This window comes from Tribolium castaneum, chromosome 1 (assembly GCF_031307605.1).
Source record: "Tribolium castaneum strain GA2 chromosome 1, icTriCast1.1, whole genome shotgun sequence".
Taxonomy (NCBI): domain Eukaryota; kingdom Metazoa; phylum Arthropoda; class Insecta; order Coleoptera; family Tenebrionidae; genus Tribolium; species Tribolium castaneum.
Window position 1 is genome coordinate 35,308,694 of NC_087394.1, and position 20,244 is coordinate 35,328,937.

General features: G+C 32.4%; 2 protein-coding genes and 1 long non-coding RNA gene across 3 annotated transcripts; 2 read left to right on the forward strand and 1 right to left on the reverse strand.

The window, feature by feature from the left end:
• The first annotated feature begins 1,543 nt into the window (after positions 1-1,543).
• Positions 1,544-15,483, forward strand: LOC657475 (uncharacterized protein). The gene is made up of 7 exons (XM_008192430.3): positions 1,544-1,794; positions 8,662-9,221; positions 9,267-9,439; positions 11,483-12,160; positions 13,874-14,235; positions 14,283-14,546; positions 14,592-15,483. The coding sequence occupies exons 2-7, from the start codon at positions 8,723-8,725 to the stop codon at positions 14,785-14,787; spliced, it is 2,172 nt and encodes a 723-aa protein (XP_008190652.1). The 5' UTR covers positions 1,544-1,794; positions 8,662-8,722; the 3' UTR covers positions 14,788-15,483.
• A 1,161-nt stretch (positions 15,484-16,644) lies between these two features.
• On the forward strand, positions 16,645-17,327 carry LOC135266527 (uncharacterized). Its single transcript, XR_010334624.1, has 2 exons — positions 16,645-17,069; positions 17,126-17,327. It is a non-coding gene; the product is annotated as an uncharacterized LOC135266527 (long non-coding RNA).
• A 1,824-nt stretch (positions 17,328-19,151) lies between these two features.
• Positions 19,152-20,244, reverse strand: LOC107397463 (uncharacterized). The gene is made up of 4 exons (XM_015977586.2): positions 20,002-20,244; positions 19,728-19,961; positions 19,535-19,680; positions 19,152-19,483 (listed from the first exon to the last, which is right to left on the reverse strand). Exons 1-4 carry the CDS (start codon positions 20,125-20,127, stop codon positions 19,162-19,164), a joined length of 828 nt encoding a protein of 275 aa, XP_015833072.1. The 5' UTR covers positions 20,128-20,244; the 3' UTR covers positions 19,152-19,161.

Below are 20,244 nucleotides of genomic sequence, written 5' to 3' on the forward strand. Positions count from 1 at the left end.
GAACATTTTTATGCAACATTCTCAATACTTTTTTTTAAAATGGAAGTTATTAAAAAAATGAGGACAGTTTGAATTTGGCGCCTGTGGCTTAAGTAAAGTCATGGCTACCGCGTTCGTGTTTTTGTGGTTAGGAGCTTCAATAACCGGTGAATGAATAAAACTACGCCAAGGATTACCTTCCTAAGTACGTTTTGCGCTTCGTAATGGATAATACAACTCAAGTACAAAAATATTTGGTTACGTTTTGTAAAGCTTTGCCTGCACATGTTGATTGTTGGAGGTCGGCATTACAGGATTCTGTCAAGCCGCTCCAAAACCTGGCTAATTTGTGCGAACAGCAGCGGGCAATTCAAAAGTAAGCTTTTTTTGAATAATCTGAATGTAATAATGATTTTTTAGTGTGAAACTGTGCAATTTTGGGGATTATAGTGATGCACAAGGTGTGATACTGCATCGAATAGCGATAGGAATCGAGGAGGAATTACTTTGCATAAAAAAATTAGTGTAAGTATTTTATTTTGGTTTAGAAATTTGAATTAATGTTTTATGTGTGTTTTAGTGACAAAGTGAATGAATGTAACATAGATTTAAAAAACAAATTGTTAGTGTTTGAAAGATCTACGTTGAATTTAAACTGGGAGGAAAATAATGAGCTGATACGGGGGAATGGATCTCAACCTCCTTTAGCCAAGTTACTACAGTACAGTTTACAGTTTTTGAATTATTTTACTAAGGGAGCAAAAGACATTAGTGATAAGTTAAAAGTATTAAATGTAAAAAATGTAAAGTCGGTTAAGCAGCTAAAAAATTCTTTTGATGTTGATCTTGATTACAAAATAGTTAAGGACTTATTAGCTCTAACACAATATGTTGACAATGAAAAAGAAATTACGTGACATTTTTCCAATTCCAAAAAAACGAGAGATTGTCTTTTACATTTAAAATATTAAATAATCAACACAAGAAATCACCCTTTTATTTTGCTTTAAGCTATGTTATTTATTGATTTTAAATCATGTAGGTGTTTTAATTTTTCCATTCTAGTTAGAAAACTTAGCTTATACGAGTGAGCCAGAAATTTCGGCAAAATAATTTAACTAATTGGGCTTTAAATACCAAAAATTGATTCTGGATATTAAAGAGGGATAAGGTCTTTTATGGCCATTTCGAAAAGGAGACGAGCTTAATATATAATTCTTTTAATAAAAAAATAATTGGTTCCAGTAAAAATTTTGTGTATTACTGGTTGCATACGTGTAACACTACTGAAGTGTGAGTAAAATAAAAAACGCGGTTTTTCCACATTTTCAAACATTACAAAATTAAGGAAATGTTTATTATTTAAAAAAATAGTTCAGTTTTATTAAAAAATTATATTCTAGTGGTATTTTAGACTAATAAAGTACAAATATGAAATGTTGAAAGTTTATCTTTTGTATTTCCAAATTGCAAACATGAACATTTGGCATTTAAAAGAAAAATTCAATTCAGTTACTCTCAAGGCCCCACCGTTCATCTGCAATTTAAAGTAGATAACAGAAAAGGTGTACTTTATGCTCGCTCCGTTTTCCTGCCTCCTTTTTGTTCAGATTTACGCCGGATAACTGAGGTATTCTTTCACCTAATAATGAATGAAAATATGCTCCAAAAGAATAAGAAAAAAACAGTGAATATTCTCGATTGCGTTCGTGCAAACGTCGCGGCGCCGGCGCCAGTATTGATTTGGTTTACAGCATGAGTTTGTGTGTGTGACGCTTACCGACAGGAGGTTGATGCCGTCCTCAACATCCACAGGTACGTAATATATGAAGAGTAATTAAATCAACCAAACACAACCGATCAATCGAGATACGCAGATATGGCTCCAAAAGGCTCATTTAGGCAATGTTAGCTGAAATCGATGTTCAAAATTGGAAAGATTTACTTAAAACACGTCTTGGATTAAGTGCAAAATATTTTTTAAACCAAACTGTCCGCTTTCTTATTTTTTTTTAATGTACAAGAATCCAAGCACTAATTTTATTGGTTGTATTATTGGCAAGCAAATCCTTTCATCAGTCATGGAATACTTACTAATTAATAGAAGCGATCGATTTCTTATTGATTTTAATCCTGGTTTATTAATTGAGCATGTCAGATTTTTCTGTAATTTTGTGTAAAATGTAGCGCGACTAAAATCAACTTAACTTCGGCAAAATTTCCGAAATGAGGAAACTTCTTTAATATCTAAAATTTACAGCCTTCAGCGTCCGTTTTGTTTAATTAAAATGCAGTTAGCGATTACCTCGTATCAGATCAATTTGGATAATTATTGGCAAAAAATGAATTTGTCTAATACATTTTTAATTAAATAGACACGGTCCGATCATCCATCATTCTGCACTTTATGCTTGGTGGCATTTATTAGCCCCGCTCTGAAAATTTTAAAACAAGGGCTTTAAATTAGCTGGGTGGTTCAGCATAGATTATTTTCCAATATTTAAGCAATTAGTCCAACAAAGCAATTTTTTGTTTGTCTATCGCACGAGTTAAATTAGTTGTTTTGAATTAATTACGGGATGTTGTCATTGCAATAATTATAAGATATATGTGTTTGCTTGTGTAAACTCCGGTGTGCTGCTCGAACATTCCCCTCACGTTTTGTGTATATCCTTAGGGATGTTCAATCAATTTGCCGTTTTCCCAAGCCTTCCAAATTTCTTTTAAGAAATTTTTTTTCTTTTTCATTTCTTTTTATAATTACAGGAGCTTGAAGGAATTGCAATTTCACTATGTAGATGGCTTTACTCAACCACGTTACATTTTTTTAAGGAAGAAGGATGTGATTTGTAAATTTCGAGTAACAAAATTATTAGAGAATTTTAGACTACGTTATGCTTACAAAACTAAATTAAATTAAAAAAAAACGGATGTAGCTTAATAAAAAAAATAGTAACTGCTAGGTAAAAAATCCTAAATGTTTAAGTAAAAATTACAATAACTATGTGAAAATAGAAAGTAAAATAATTTTGCTATTGCAAAATTTAGAACTAAAATGTGTATTAGGATCACAGGAACACAAGAAGGTCTTTACCTGGTTTTCCTCTTTGCATTTCTGTGATCCTGTTCCAAAGTCCATTTTAAAATTTTGCAGTATTTCAAAGTTTTGTCAGGCAACCAGAATTTAGAACTAAAATGTGTATTAGGATCACAGGAACGCAAGAAGGTCTTTCCCTCAATCCTGTTATGAATTCAATTTTAAAAATTTGCAATAATTTAAAGTGTCTGTGTTTCCTTTTTACATTCCTGTGATCCTGATACAAACTCCATTTTAAAATTTTGCAATATTTGAATGTTTTGTTGGGCAACCAGTTATACAAATGACTGTTGCAGATTGCCTGACATATAAAAAATTTTAATAATATTTTAAATTCAAATTGGGGATTAGGATTACAGGAACGCAAAAAGGTCTTTACCTGAATCCTGTTATAAAATCAATTTTAAAAATTTTGTAATATTTTAAAGTTGTGTCGGGTAATCAGTTATACCAACAATGACTGTTGCAGATTGCTTGACATTTCAAAAATTTTAATAATAATTAAATTCAAATTGTGTATTAGGATCACAGGAACGCAAGAAGGTCTTTACCTCTTTTTCTTCTTTGCATTCCTGTGTTCCTGTTCCAAAATCCATTTTAAAATTTTGCAATATTTCAAAGTTTTGTCGGGCAACCAGGTATACAAATGACTGTTGCAGATTGTCTGACATATAAAAAATTTTAATAATATTTTAAATTCAAATTGTGGATTAGGATCACAGGAACGCAAGAAGGTCTTTACTTGAATCTTGTTATAAATTTATTTTAAAAATTTGTAATATTTTAAAGTGTCAGTGTTTCTTCTTTGCATTCCTGTGATCCTGTTACAAACTCCATTTTAAAATTTTGCAATATTTCAATGTTTTGTTGGGCAACCAGTTATACAAATGACTGTTGCAGATTGTCTGACATTTAAAAAATTTTAATAATATTTTAAATTCAAATTGTGGATTAGGATCACAGGAACGCATGAAGGTCTTTACCTGAATCCTGTTATAAAATCAATTTTAAAGATTTTGTAATATTTTAAAGTTGTGTCGGGTAATCAGTTATACCAACAATGACTGTTGCAGATTGCTTGACATTTCAAAAATTCTAATAATAATTTAAATTCAAAATGTGTATTAGGATCACAGGAACGCAAGAAGGTCTTTACCTCTTTTTCTTCTTTGCATTTCTGTGTTCTTGTTCCAAAACCCATTTTAAAATTTTGCAATATTTCAAAGTTTTGTCGGGCAACCAGTTATACAAATGACTCTTGCAGATTGTCTGACATTTAAAAAATTTTAATAAGATTTTAAATTTAAATTGTGGATTAGGATCCAGGAACGTAAGAAGGACTTTGCCTGAATTGTGTTATAAGTCCATTTTAAAAATTTGCAATATTTTAAAGTGTCTGTATTTCCTCTTTGCATTCCTGTGATCCTGTTACAAACTCCATTTTTAATTTTGCAAAATTTTAAATTTGTCGGGCAACCAGTCATACAAATGATTGTTGTAGATTGCCTGACATTTAAAAAATTTTAATAATATTTTAAATTCAAATTGTGGATTGGGATCCAGGAACGCAAAAAGGTCTGTACCTGAATCCTGTTATAAAATCAATTTTAAAGATTTTGTAATATTTTAAAGTTGTGTCGGGTAATCAGTTATACCAACAATGACTGTTGCAGATTGCTTGACACTTCAAAAATTTTAATAATATTTTAAATTCAAAATGTGTATTAGGATCACAGGAACGCAAGAAGGTCTTTACCTCTTTTTCTTCTTCGCATTCCTGTGTTCCTGTTCCAAAATCCATTTTAAAATTTTGCAATAATTTAAAGTTTTGTAGGGCAACCAGTTATACAAACGACTGTTGCAGATTGCCTGACATTTAAAAAAAATTAATAATATTTTAAATTCAAATTGTGGATTAGGATCACAGGAACGCATGAAGGTCTTTACCTGAATCGTGTTATAAAATCAATTTTAAAAATTTTAGAATATTTTAAAGTTGTGTTGGGTAATCAGTTATACCAAAAATGACTGTTGCTGATTGCTTGACATTTCAAAAATTTTAATAATAATTTAAATTCAAAATGTGTATTAGGATTACAGGAACGCAAGAAGGTCTTTACCTCTTTTTCTTCTTTGCATTTCTGTGTTCCTGTTCCAAAACCCATTTTAAAATTTTGCAATATTTCAAAGTTTTGTCGGGCAACCAGTTATACAAACGACTGTTGCAGATTGCCTGACATTTAAAAAAATTTAATAATATTTTAAATTCAAATTGTGGATTAGGATCACAGGAACGCATGAAGGTCTTTACCTGAATCGTGTTATAAAATCAATTTTAAAAATTTTGTAATATTTTAAAGTTGTGTTGGGTAATCAGTTATACCAACAATGACTGTTGCAGATTGCTTGACACTTCAAAAATTTTAATAATATTTTAAATTCAAAATGTGTATTAGGATCACAGGAACGCAAGAAGGTCTTTACCTCTTTTTCTTCTTCGCATTCCTGTGTTCCTGTTCCAAAATCCATTTTAAAATTTTGCAATATTTTAAAGTTTTGTCGGGCAACCAGTTATACAAACGACTGTCGCAGATTGCCTGACATTTAAAAAAATTTAATAATATTTGAAATTCTAATTGTGGATTAGGATCACAGGAACGCAAGAAGGTCTTTACTTGAATCTTGTTATAAATTTATTTTAAAAATTTGTAATATTTTAAAGTGTCAGTGTTTCCTCTTTGCATTCCTGTGATCCTGTTACAAACTCCATTTTAAAATTTTGCAATATTTCAATGTTTTGTTGGGCAACCAGTTATACAAATGACTGTTGCAGATTGTCTGACATTTAAAAAATTTTAATAATATTTTAAATTCAAATTGTGGATTAGGATCACAGGAACGCATGAAGGTCTTTACCTGAATCCTGTTATAAAATCAATTTTAAAGATTTTGTAATATTTTAAAGTTGTGTCGGGTAATCAGTTATACCAACAATGACTGTTGCAGATTGCTTGACACTTCAAAAATTTTAATAATATTTTAAATTCAAAATGTGTATTAGGATCACAGGAACGCAAGAAGGTCTTTACCTCTTTTTCTTCTTCGCATTCCTCTGTTCCTGTTCCAAAATCCATTTTAAAATTTTGCAATAATTCAAAGTTTTGTCGGGCAACCAGTTATACAAACGACTGTTGCAGATTGCCTGACATTTAAAAAAATTAATAATATTTTAAATTCAAATTGTTGATTAGGATCACAGGAACGCAAGAAGGTCTTTACCTGAATCCTGTTATAAAATCAATTTTAAAGATTTTGTAATTTTTTGAAGTTGTGTCGGGTAATCAGTTATACCAACAATGACTGTTGCAGATTGCTTGACACTTCAAAAATTTTAATAATATTTTAAATTCAAAATGTGTATTAGGATCACAGGAACGCAAGAAGGTCTTTACCTCTTTTTCTTCTTCGCATTCCTGTGTTCCTATTCCAAAATCTATTTTAAAATTTTGCAATAATTTAAAGTTTTGTCGGGCAACCAGTTATACAAACGACTGTTGCAGATTGCCTGACATTTAAAAAATTGTGGATTAGGATCACAGGAACGCATGAAGGTCTTTACCTGAATCGTGTTATAAAATCAATTTTAAAAATTTTAGAATATTTTAAAGTTGTGTTGGGTAATCAGTTATACCAAAAATGACTGTTGCAGATTGCTTGACATTTCAAAAATTTTAATAATAATTTAAATTCAAAATGTGTATTAGGATTACAGGAACGCAAGAAGGTCTTTACCTCTTTTTCTTCTTTGCATTTCTGTGTTCCTGTTCCAAAACCCATTTTAAAATTTTGCAATATTTCAAAGTTTTGTCGGGCAACCAGTTATACAAATGACTGTTGCAGATTGTCTGACATTTAAAAAATTTTAATAAGATTTTAAATTTAAATTGTGGATTAGGATCCAGGAACGTAAGAAGGACTTTACCTGAATTGTGTTATAAGTCCATTTTAAAAATTTGCAATATTTTAAAGTGTCTGTATTTCCTCTTTGCATTCCTGTGATCCTGTTACAAACTCCATTTTTAATTTTGCAAAATTTCAAATTTGTCGGGCAACCAGTCATACAAATGATTGTTGTAGATTGCCTGACATTTAAAAAATTTTAATAATATTTTAAATTCAAATTGTGGATTGGGATCCAGGAACGCAAAAAGGTCTGTACCTGAATCCTGTTATAAAATCAATTTTAAAGATTTTGTAATATTTTAAAGTTGTGTCGGGTAATCAGTTATACCAACAATGACTGTTGCAGATTGCTTGACATTTCAAAAATTTTAATAATAATTTTAATTCAAAATGTGTATTAGGATCACAGGAACGCAAGAAGGTCTTTACCTCTTTTTCTTCTTTGCATTCCTGTGTTCCTGTTCCAAAATCCATTTTATAATGTTGCAATATTTCAAAGTTTTGTCGGGCAACCAGTTATACAAATGACTGTTGCAGATTGTCTGACATTTAAAAAATTTTAATAATATTTTAAATTCAAATTGTGGATTAGGATCACAGGAACGCAAGAAGGACTTTACCTGAATCGTGTTATAAGTCCATTTAAAAAATTTGCAATATTTTAAAATGTCTGTATTTCCTCTTTGCATTCCTGTGATCCTGTTACAAACTCCATTTTTAATTTTGCAATATTTTAAATTTGTCGGGCAACCAGTTATACAAATGATTGTTGTAGATTGCCTGACATTTAAAAAATTTTAATAATATTTTAAATTCAAATTGTGGATTAGGATTCAGGAACGCAAGAAGATCTTTACCTGAATCCTGTTATAAGTCCATTTTAAAAATTCGTAATATTTTAAAGTGTCTGTGATTCCTCTTTGCATACCTGTGATCCTGTTACAAAATCCATTTTGAAATTTTGCAATATTTCAAAGTTTTGTCAGGCAACTAGTTATACAAATGACTGTTGTAGATTACCTGACGTTTTGAAAATTTTAATAATATTTTAAAAAAATTATCACTTGACATTGATTTTTTGATCTAGTATTTCGATTATTTTACCCTAGCATTTACAATACTTTACTTATAAAACGACCTAGTAGCTTATTAGGTTTCTTTAATAAAAAAAATTAGTACCTAATAAAATAAGATAGTCTTTTACACGATGTTGTGCAAAATAAAATTTTATATTAGTACGAAGACTGCCCATAAAATGTAGTAACTGAAACCGATATGCTTTCAACTAGTTTCAGTCTTGTTCGACGCTGAACGGTTTAAATGGTCCATTTCAAAGTTTATTATTAAATCGATACATCGACACGTAATTGCTCATTTATGTTGTTCAACCAACAACACAAGATCATCGCAAGAGAAAACAGGAACTAATGTATCATCCGAATATTCGCCCCAGCTGTTAACAAACCAATATTGTTTTAAAATTTCCTCAAACTACCGCCCATAAAATCATTTATCGATAAATTTTAGTTCAATTCAGCGCTAAATCACAATGAAAACGTTAAAACACAAACTCTCTGTGTAGTTTCAAAAATTGATTCACTCAACCCCGGAACCTTTTGCAGCTCAAGATGCCAAACCATAAAGACAATAATATTTAGGATTAAGTAAAGCACTCGAACCGAGATGGCAAACACGGCCCATTTAGTACGTAGACAGAGCTCCCGCGACCTAAACCCCCAACGTTCGGTAGACCGGCTCGAATTGCGGGAAATGCGAGGCCGTTTAGTGGTGGAAAACGGCACCACAGCCACCTACGGCACTGCAAACGCCGCCTTCGAGGACTCCAGCCCCAACACTAAGATCAAGTCCAGCTGCAGCAGCAAACGCGGCTCCCAGGACGGAAAAGCCATTTTCCGGCCCGAGTCCGGCGAAGACGAGCGCGAGTCCTGGGACAGCAAGCTGACTTTCCTCCTGGCGACCGTGGGCTACGCCGTGGGGCTGGGCAACGTCTGGAGGTTCCCCTACTTGGCGCAGAAGAACGGGGGCGGCGCCTTCCTCATCCCTTATTTCGTGATGTTGGCGGTTGAAGGCATCCCGATTTTTTATCTGGAGCTGGCTATCGGCCAGAGGCTGAGAAAGGGGGCCATCGGTGTCTGGAATCAAGTGTCGCCCTTTCTGTCCGGTAAGCTGGGCCTAAGGGTGAATTTTGATGACAGGGTTTTGGCAGGAATTGGGATAAGCAGTGCAGTGGTGTCGTTCAACGTGGCGCTTTATTACAACACGATAATTGCCTGGTGTTTGTTTTATTTCGTGCAGAGTTTCCAATCGCAACTGCCGTGGGCTGAGTGCCCCAAGGTGTATTTCCCTAATGGCTCCTACACTTCCGAACCGGAATGTGTGGTGAGTATTAATCTTTGGCGCAGTGGCGGCTCGTGCTCACTTAGTGGTGTTCAATCACAGATTATAAAAAATATCAAAATAAAGTTAAAATACAAATTTGCATTTTCTCGCGAGACACCCCAAGAGAAAGTTTTACAATTACCTATGTTACTCAGGTTTATGTAATTTAAAGGTTTGTGTCAATTTTACCAAACAAATAAAACAAACATAGCAAATACTGACTCATTTTCCCATTCAGTCCTACATGTAAAAATGGTGGATGCGCCGGGATAGCACCACAAACTAATTGCTTCAGTGTTATTAAAATTGAATTGTTTTAAGTTTATTTGCATTTTTTTATTAATTTGATTAATAAAATTTGTTTTCAATGGTTGGTTGTTGCTGAATAACTGATCCAGTTAATTATTAGGAAATTGGCTTGATCAGAAGGTGAGTGAGCAAATTATGTTTTTTATTGTTGGTTACATACTCTTTATAAAGATTATAACAATTACAAACCCTTTAGAACGTGTTATACACAAAAGGGCCAAATTCCCTACTCACATAGTTCCAAAATTATTGAGACATTTGTCGTAAGGTTAATCAGTTTTTTCAGTACTCTGCTGCATTTGAGAATGTTATCAGTTATCACCCTTTCTAGCTTTCTAGCCAGCTTTTGTTTGATTCGGATTCGTTCGTGTGTTTAATCTTTTACTAGGATTGAGTGAGGAATTAAAATTTTACCTACACAGATTCAAAAAAAGCCAACGTTTAATACCAATTATTTTTTATAAATTATTTTTCTTAAATAAAGTCCAATAGTTCTAAATTAATTGCAAGCTTCAGAAGTAAAGGGAAGCGAAATAGAAACGGACAGGTGGCTTAAATTTTCCACTAAAAAGTCTAATTATAATTTTATGAAGACCTATAAAAAATTCATTTCTAAAAATTGTTTCCATCAGTAAAAAAATCGAATTAAATCTTAAATTAAACGCACTTTTACATTTTAACTTAACAAAATTTTAACAAAAAACCATCAACTTCAACATGTGATATTAAAATTTGTAATCGTGGTAAGAGATGCGATAAAAACCAAAAAATTATAATTTTTAAGTAAGTTAACAGTTAGTGTCAAAAAAACTCTTATTTATTAGTAATTTTTTAATCCTATTTTTTTAAAAAAGCAATTTTAAATTTTTGGTAGCAAGGAAGTATCTTCCTTGTTCTGCTGTGCAACAATAAATAATTCAATGATTTTGATAACATGTAGAAAAATAAAGAACAAAATTGTGTGCAATTTTCAGTGCTTTTAGTTTAGATTCCTGCGCCAACGCCGGATGCTGTTTAATGAAAAAATATAATAAATCCACGTAACAAAAAAAATCAACTAAAAGCAATGTGTATCCGTAAATTACAGCATGTGTAAAAATTAAAGGCAACTACATTGATTTTTAACAGTAAAACTGAAAGCTTGCACTTTTGAAGCTCTTTTGAATTATTTTTTAACATTAATAACAAATAACAAATGCGTGGGAAAACAAAAGTTAGCCAGAAAATTAAATGTGAATTTTTGGAGCAAAAAAAAGTAAAACTTGAAGCTAAAAAATTATTAACAAACAAACAAGGATGAGTTAGTATTCGGTAAATTTATCTTAGATTTTTTTAAATGAAATATATGTTGACTAGATATAACAACATACAATGTATCATTTGGTTGTACGAGTGGTTTTAAGTAGGGGATTAAACTTGTTGTAGAAAAAATTAAATGGGTCTGTGTGAACGTTAAACATTAGTGTACGTAGATTTTTTTAGTTAAACAATAATAAATATTCCCCAATATATTTTGTTTTTTTGTAATGTTTATAATAAGTACCAAAGTTAATTAACTAATTATGAAAGGTTTTATAGGTACACTTCAGATAAATAATACGTGAGATGGTATTTCTATAGTCACAATAATTTTGTACTATAACTTACAATTATTACAAATAAATTACAAGATTTTTTTGTGGGCCGCCACTGTTAGTTGTACGCTGAAGGGTCCCAGACAAAGTGTTTTAACAGGTCAGCAGCCCCACGCAGTACTTCTGGTACCGCACGACCCTAATGATCTCTGACGACATCAACAGTCCGGAAGCTTTCAACTGGAAGATTGCTCTGGCTTTGGTCGTGGCCTGGATACTAGTTTACATGTGCATGATCAAAGGAATTGCCTCTTCAGGGAAAGTCGTTTACGTGACGGCGACCTTCCCTTACATCGTCCTTATAATCTTCTTTTTTCGCGGGATAACGCTGAAGGGTGCCGGCGATGGCCTAAGACATCTGTTTACGCCCTCCTGGCACAAGATACTGGAACCGGTGGTTTGGCTGGAGGCTGGCACTCAAATTTTCTTCTCCTTGGGACTTGCATTTGGAGGCCTTATCGCGTTTTCTTCGTATAATCCTGTTAATAATAATTGTTATAGAGACGCCTTGATGGTGTCTCTAACGAACTGTTTTACTTCGATGTTTGCTGGAATTGTGGTTTTTTCCATCATTGGGTTCAAAGCTACGATGGTTTATGACAAGTGCATGAGCACGAGGAATAGCACTCTTGCTGCACTGTTTGGCAACAACGATTTTGACGAAAGTAGACTACCTCCGAAAGGGACAGTTTTCAATGTTTCGGGCGAAGATGGCTCGATTGTTAGCGTTGTGATGCCTTTACTGCCAGTATGTGACTTAGACAAAGAACTGGACAATGTAAGCATATTTGCATTCGTTTGTGAGATTGCTACCGGGAGTTCAGTGTCGGCTTTTGGGAAATCCCCGAAAGGACCCTACAAAAAAAGTTTTTTTTATAACTATACATGCTGATTTTGAATTTTATTTATGACCTGATTAAATAAAATCGCTTTTGGCCTAGTATAAGTTAATGCTTAAAAAATATGTTTTTATTAACTTTTATTATTTTTTTTAAATTTCGTAAACAATATTTTTTTAAATAGATTTATTGCACATGTTTGAAAAGAATATGAACTGTTAAATATAGCCCAAAATATACTGTGACATTTAAAAAAATCTTAAAAGCATCAGCTTGTTATACTAAGAGTCATTTGATTTATTTTTTTATATTTTTTTAAATTGAACAAAAATTCTCCAACACCATCTTTTTTTAAAATCACCCTGTATAAGATGTACGGTGGCGAGTAAAAATTTTTGGGTACCTTTGACTTTTCGCTGTCAAAAGTCAAAAAAATGTCAAAAGTGCTCCAAATTTTTGGCTCATAATTAATTGTAACATCATTTTTTTAATGACAACTAACATTTTATTTTTGTTTACTGTTTTAAATACTACACACCTTTATCTCTCTGATAATCAGAAAAAAATTAATAAAAATTAAAATATACAATTTAATTAAATAAAAATAATTAACCACAGAAGGCTTTGTCTTTTTGTTCTTGCTTTATTTTATCAATGTTTTTTTTTAAATAATTAGCATAAAAACACTTAATATGAAACCTCAGCACGAAAAAATAAACCACGAACAATCACTCCTTATAAAATAAAGCAAGAAGGAAAAGATAAAGCTCTTTGTGTGATACTCTCAAGAACTGTTATAACTGTTTTTTTTTTGTTTTTATTTTTTAAAGAACAAAAAGATAAGACTCTTAGTATAAAACTCTCAATAACGCTTATTATTTTCTTCTTTTTTTGAATTTACATTTTATTTTGTTTTTATTTATTAGAAACAATAATCAGTTGACGTTTAAAAAATTAAAAATGTCGTTATAACTCAAAAACGAATGACATTATAAATGTCACTATGGTGTAAAAATGTAGCATTTAAAAAAATAAAATCGACCTGTTCAAGGATTTTTTTGAATAATAACGAATAACAAATATATGAATTTTATGCGTTATTTTTGGTTTAATCTGTATTTAGTTTATAAATGACTGACATTAATACCTTTTGGTCCAGCATTTATAAGCTGAAGGTGGCGTTGATATTGTTAATTTTTTATGCCATGGATAACTTAGGCGTTTGATCAACTGTTTTTTTCTTAAATACAATGTTTTTAACGGACAATGACAATTTTTCCAACACTTCATGTTTACTAGAAATTAATTGCAAAAAAGTTCAGCTATTTATTTAATTATTAATGTTACTAGTACTTAATTAAAAATTCAGTATTGTTTTATGCCTAACTACAAAAATAAAAATTCTAAAGATGAAAGTAAATAAAAATGCATTACTTAAAAAAATTAAAAAAACTCAGTGGAAGAAACAAAGAAACAAAAAGCGATAACGGGTTTTGATCAATAGATGGAAAATTATTTGCTCTAATTTGTCGAAAAGTATTATTAAAATTCCTGGTTTCCCGGCGGCACTGAAGACGTACTTTAAACGTCGCGACGTGTTTACGTTGCATTTCCATCATCGATCCAAACAGAATAATCTTTGCTTGTTTCAGTCAGCCTCTGGTACAGGATTAGCTTTTATAATATTTACAGAAGCAATAAATCAATTTCCCGGCGCCCAATTCTGGTCTGTTCTTTTCTTCCTGATGCTGTTCACATTGGGAATTGATTCGCAGTTCGGGACGTTGGAGGGAGTCGTCACGTCCATTGTGGACTTGAAACTATTTCCAAACTTGCCGAAAGAGATACTGACTGGTGGAATTTGTTTAACCTGTTGCCTTATTTCAATGGCGTTTGCTCATGGGGCCGGAAGTTACATTTTTGTGCTTTTTGATGGCTACAGCGGGAACTTTCCGCTACTAATCATAGCTTTGTTCGAATGCATTGGGGTAGCGTACGTATACGGGTTAAAAAGGTACACGGAAAATTGTTCCGTGAGCAGTCCTTTAGTTCTAATTTTAGATTTGCCGACGACATTGAAATGATGACAGGACAACGTCCGGCCCTTTATTGGCTATTATGTTGGAAGTACTTATCGCCGTTGGCGATGATGTCCATTCTCGTGTCCAGTTTTATCGAAATTGCTGTTGACGGCTCCAAGTATGATGCCTGGGTTGCCTCCAAGGGGGAGACGGAAAAACACGATTGGCCTATTTGGTCGGTTGTTCTTATTCTGGTTCTAGTTTTCAGTTCCATTGCCTGGATTCCTGGCGCTGCTATTGCCAGGTATTTATCAAAAAAATTAATTTTGCGCTAAATTCATTTTTGCAGATTGTTTGGAACAGTTCTAATCGATGATAATGAAAAGGCGTGGTTTCCAGCCAACGATTTGAAGGAGTTTCACGGTATTATGCCGCATGAAGTGTCCAAAGCTGAAACTCTGTTATTTTGCATACACGCTGACGGAACCGAAGGGCTTTGCTGTCCAACGAAGTACACAAATGACGATGACGAAGACCTTGACTAAAGTTCAAGACTTAGCATTAACCAATATTTATGAACATTCCATATCACGTATTCGTATACTCATATCATTTTTCCTTAGGATTGAAATTGGTCTTATTTTTTAAACGAATTTTGTCAATTTCAGCCGAAAAGAGACAATAAATTTTAGGACAATAGTTGACTGAAAAAGACTAGAAAATGAACGTGTTCAAACCAAATTTTGATTTGTTCGAACTAAAATGTGATATATTTGCACAAATGTTGTTTTGTCACGCAGCGAATGACAGACTCGTCTTTGCAACCATTCGGCTCTTTGATTTTTTATCCACAATCTTGTGCTAACGACATATCCTTCAGTAAATCAGAGCGAAACTCCACGCCATTTAGAGTCTGTCCTAAGTCTAGTCAATTTGAAATAATTAGACAATAATAGTTGGTAAGAATATCGATGTGTAGCTCAATGTGATTAGTTGATTTGTTGCTCTTTGTTGTTAACCCGGCAGGTTTGTAAATTCTTGGCCGGTTTTAAAGTAATGTATGACAATAATTACACTTATGATGCATAAATATCTGTGTTACGAGATAAAAATTATTTTATTTATTGCTATGCCGCTAGTCCTTGTTGAATACGTAATCATGATGAATTGTATAAATGTATAAAAGTATGTAAATACAAATCTGTTGAAATGTGGAAAATAAAATCTGAACTGTAAATCAAGCAACAAACTGTGTCTTATTTTGACAGCAAGTGTAAATTTTTGTGACAATGCCCAGTATCAAGGAACAGTTGGAAAAGCAACCCCCTTTAAGAATTCAAACAGATACTGAGATTCCGATTGTTACGCTGTTAGCAGGTAGTTGGGGATTTATCACAATTGCAAATATCACCCCCGAGTTTTAGGTACCGTGGGAATTACGTTACTTCTTGTTTGTTGCTGTTGTGGCGGTGGGGGCGGTGGTCGAAACCCCTAAACATTAAAAATGTGGCTGTACATTATTTAGGTAATAAAGCGTCCAAAAAAAAGTTTTTGTTTTCTTCATAAAACTATACCTTTTTCAGAGTAATTTCAATTGACTGAAACCGCAACCTCAATTTTGTACACTAGATTCCCTTTTTTTCCCGGATTTTCTCCGATTTGCTCAAGATTTCCCCTGATCTTTGTCCTAATTTGCCCAAATTTTTTAAAATTATTTCCTATGAAAAATGCCTATTACCTAGATTTTCTTCAGTCTTTCCCAATTTAATTATCATAATACCTAAATGTATTTTTTAATTTATAATAAATATAAGGAGATGTTCATCTTATCGAAATCAAAAAACAAGTAAAAATTCAAAAATTTTAATATGATTAAAAATATTGGTTCATGTTTATATACAGAGCGATTTTTTTAAAACAAGCCACTCTGGATATTGTTTTTCGAAATTCACTGTGAATAAAACACTGTCAAATTGCTAATTAGTCCATAACTACTAATTTTTCTGCCTCATTTCAATTTAAAATATAGAAAATGGCAACAGCGCATTTGCATTTTTTTGAAGTAAGATTAAGCTCAAATTGGGAGCTTTTGTGTAAGAAATTGACAGTTGTAGCTAAAGGATAAGTCAGATCATAAGCATTTTTACATCAAAAAGCGCGTAATGATTTCCCTAATTTCCCGTGATTTCCTCTATTTTGTACACTGATTTTTACTAGAAAAACTCAATTGTAATGCAAGATTCCCTCACAAAACTCAAAAATGTACCAAATTAGGTCAAAAATCTTTTAGTTATTAACTTGCGTATTTTAAATTTACGAGTTACGTTTTTATTTAGACAATGTAATGATCTTTGAGACGCATAAACAAAAAATTGGGTGTTCCATTTAACTATTTCAAATTATTCAACTTTTAACAAACTTCTTTTTTTATGTTCTCAGACTTCCAATCTCATAGTTTCTTAGTGTCTCAATCACACTGTTGTTTGTTTTTGTAATGTAATTTGTTGCAATAAAAATGATGTTTTGATTTTTCTGTTGTAGGAATTAATAAAAAATGTAAAATTACCAGATTTTAATACCTAATTTTTAAAATTTGTAGCCCAAAATTTCCTAAAAAAATCAAGCTACAAACAGTCATTTCCGTGCGGTTGTGTGACGTGTTATGTCATGACGTGAAACTCGAAATTGATTTGTTTTTGTGTTTATTGTTCAAATCTCGTCATGAAGGAATTTTTTCTTTCGTGTAAGAAACACTCAAAAGCGGCGGACAGTGGCGGTGACCAACCACCACAAGACAACAAATTGCTCATAATTTCACTCATAGCAGGTAATGTATTCATTTAAAAGCAATGAAACATTTTAAATAACTCTGAAACTGTAAAGTTGCGGCCGCTGTTACTTTACTTCTTGCGTACTGTTGTCTCGGAGGGAATGAAGGAGGAGGTTCATCAGGCTCTTCACAAAGGCGAACAGAGGAAGCACCGCCAGCTGAGTCAGGTGGTGGTGAAACAGAACAAGCCTAATTTATGCCCATTTGTTGTCAAAAATTATATTTTGTGAAGCGGAATATAAAAAACGGAGAACAGCCTTGTATTTAATGAACTCAAAAACAAACAACCTGGTTAATTCAAAGAAGATAAAAAACTGAGAATTTAATAAACTTTTTTTTAAAGCCGTGTTCCAAGAAATAGCGCTGATGCAATGCAAAAGCACCTGACGTTAATCCTGTAACTCAACTTTGTTGTGGCTTCTAAGATCGGGTTTCCTTTAAGCTTTAGATAAATAAAAAGCTGTTTATTATAAATATGTGAAAACAGGGCAGTAAGAAGCTTTCCGTTATTGAAAAACAGATAGAAACTGCGAGTCTCATAACAAATTAACAATATTTTGATTTTCCTGAAGTTGTTGCATAGAAACGGGGTGCACTTGGTCACTGAACTTAGGTCAGGCAAGTGACCTCAAAATAAATCGATACATCAAATAGAAAGTTTTTTAAGATAGAAGAATTCTGTCACAACTTTTCACATTCCAAATGGATAAACTTTGATGTTTATCAGAATTCGGGAAAACAACAATTGATTTTTTTGCTGTTTTGCTGCAAACATTACGTTCTGCTCTACAAAACTACATCAAGTCTAACGATTTTTTGCTGCATTAGTGTATCGTTAAAAGCGATAACAAACGGACAATGTATGTTACGATATTTCCGAAACTTGTCATTTTCATAACAATTCAAACGAAAAATAAATAATAAGGTGGCGAAGTTATTAAAAGTTGTGCTGAGTGAGTCGGCACAGTAAAACAGAAAAGACCTAAATAAATGTAAATGTTGGATTTGGAGTCGGAAAACCGACAGCACATAAAAGTTTTGTGCTGTTCGGAGGACATCCATTTTTAAAATATATTCTCGAATGTTGTGCCTGAATAAAAAAGAGTATCAAACTTGGATCACAAGGGTATACCGCAGGATTGCCTGCTTCTGTAACAAAGAATGCAAGAGACTTGTTAAATTGTATTGAAGTCATTACGAAATTTTTTGCATTACAGAGGGTTGAGTTGTAAAGGCATATACAAGTCTGAAAAACTATGATAGAACGAGTTTTTAAAAAAAATATGTTTTTCACTTTCTTGAAGGTAAGTGTATTACTCAGGAAATTTAAGTAAAATAATCAAAATTTTAAATCTCGTAAAAAGTTAGTGTAATACAGAAAATGAGCCTCTGAATTCAATGGAATAAACCACATTGCTCTACGACTTTTAGTTTTTTGGTTATAAATTTTTTAAAATCTTACATATTTTTGCTTTTATTTGCAATTTTCTCGAAAACTATTTGTCGGAGAACAAAGTTTTTTTTTAAAAAGATAGAAAATTAAAAGAGCTTTCTAAAGATAATACACTTAATGGGGTTATCTCTAATAGTTCCGGAGTTATTGCTCAATAAATGTTCCGGATACCCGGAATCGACTAAAATCGCGACAAACATTGGAAAAATCAAACATATGGACTTTTTTGGACTTTTAACAACTCTAGAGGGTTGTAAAGGCATATATAAGTTCAAAAAACTATAATAGAACGAGTTTTAAAAAAAACTAATTTTTTCTTTTTCTTGAAGGTAAGTGTATTATTATTACTCAGGAAATTTAAGCAAAATAATCAAAATTTTAAATTACGTGAAAAGTTGGTATAATACAGAAAATGAGCCGCTGAATTCAATGGAACAAACCGCATTGCTCTACGACTTTTAGTTTTTTGGTTATACATTTTTTAAAATTTTACCTATTTTTGCATTTCTTTGCAATTTTCTCGAAAACTATTTGTCGGAGAACTAAGGTCTTTTTTGAAAAAGATAGATAATTAAAAGAGCTTTCTAAAGATTTAAACACTTTATTAATGAAAGATGTATTCATTGGTTTACTAGTTCAATCAACACTTTCTTCGATCTCTAAGTTCATTAGCATATCTGCGATACTTTCTGTCGGAGAATGAGGACAGCTCTTCTCTAGATTAGTTGTCACTGCTTCTTTCTTTTTAATAGTATTTGGAACCATAGGTGCTATGGAAACACAAGCGGTCCACATGGGAAATTCTTCAGAATCTACCACATATCCATCTAAAATGTGCTCGGGAAATTCATAATTATCCTTCAAGGATAAAATCAAATCTGCACTCTTCTTCAGACTAGTGCATTTCCCGAACACAATTATTTGCTTACGTGGTTTTACTTGCTTCACAAAAGTATACCTAATACAATAAATTTTTGGTTAAAATAAATAACAAAAAAAAGTTTAAAACCTGTTATTAATAACGAATTGGTTCGGTGGCTGCTTGGCCCGTTTACGTTGCCACGGATTTGCATTTGCTTTGATAAAAATTATGGCTGAGACCAAATAGCCCTTCGGTAAATTTGGCGGTGTTGGCATACAAGTGATCTTGTATTTCTGCAACCAGATTTTGATAAGTGGTTTACAAAGGTTGTGAGTTTTACCAATGGTTTAATTTTTTCATCAATCATGGAAAAAGTGTCTTTGCGGTATTTTGCATGTGCTGGTTCATCAAGAAAATATCGGGTGCCAGAAATCGACGAGTTATGTGGACAAACAATGCCATAGACATCACAAACACACATGTATCTTTTGCTTTTAAAGCCTGCATATCTCGACCAATACGGCGATCGTAACACAATGGCCGTTGGAAAAATTTGATCGAAAACCTCGTGAAACTTGGGAGAGAATTAATTATTATAAGGTAAATCAAGTTACCTTGCATGGTCCGTAACTGTTACCATACATCCAATCACATAAAACAAACGTGGCATCCAAACACTGGGCGAACAATTTTTTAAAAACCTCAACATTAAAGATATTATTTTCACTGCCAGTTTGCATTTTTGTATCACGAATGACTCAAACACTTACACAGTTGCCAAAGAAATGATCTTTTCTATCGTTATAAAAGGGCTCAAACATCTTTGTGGCCTTCATGCAATTCCGCGAATTTGAATT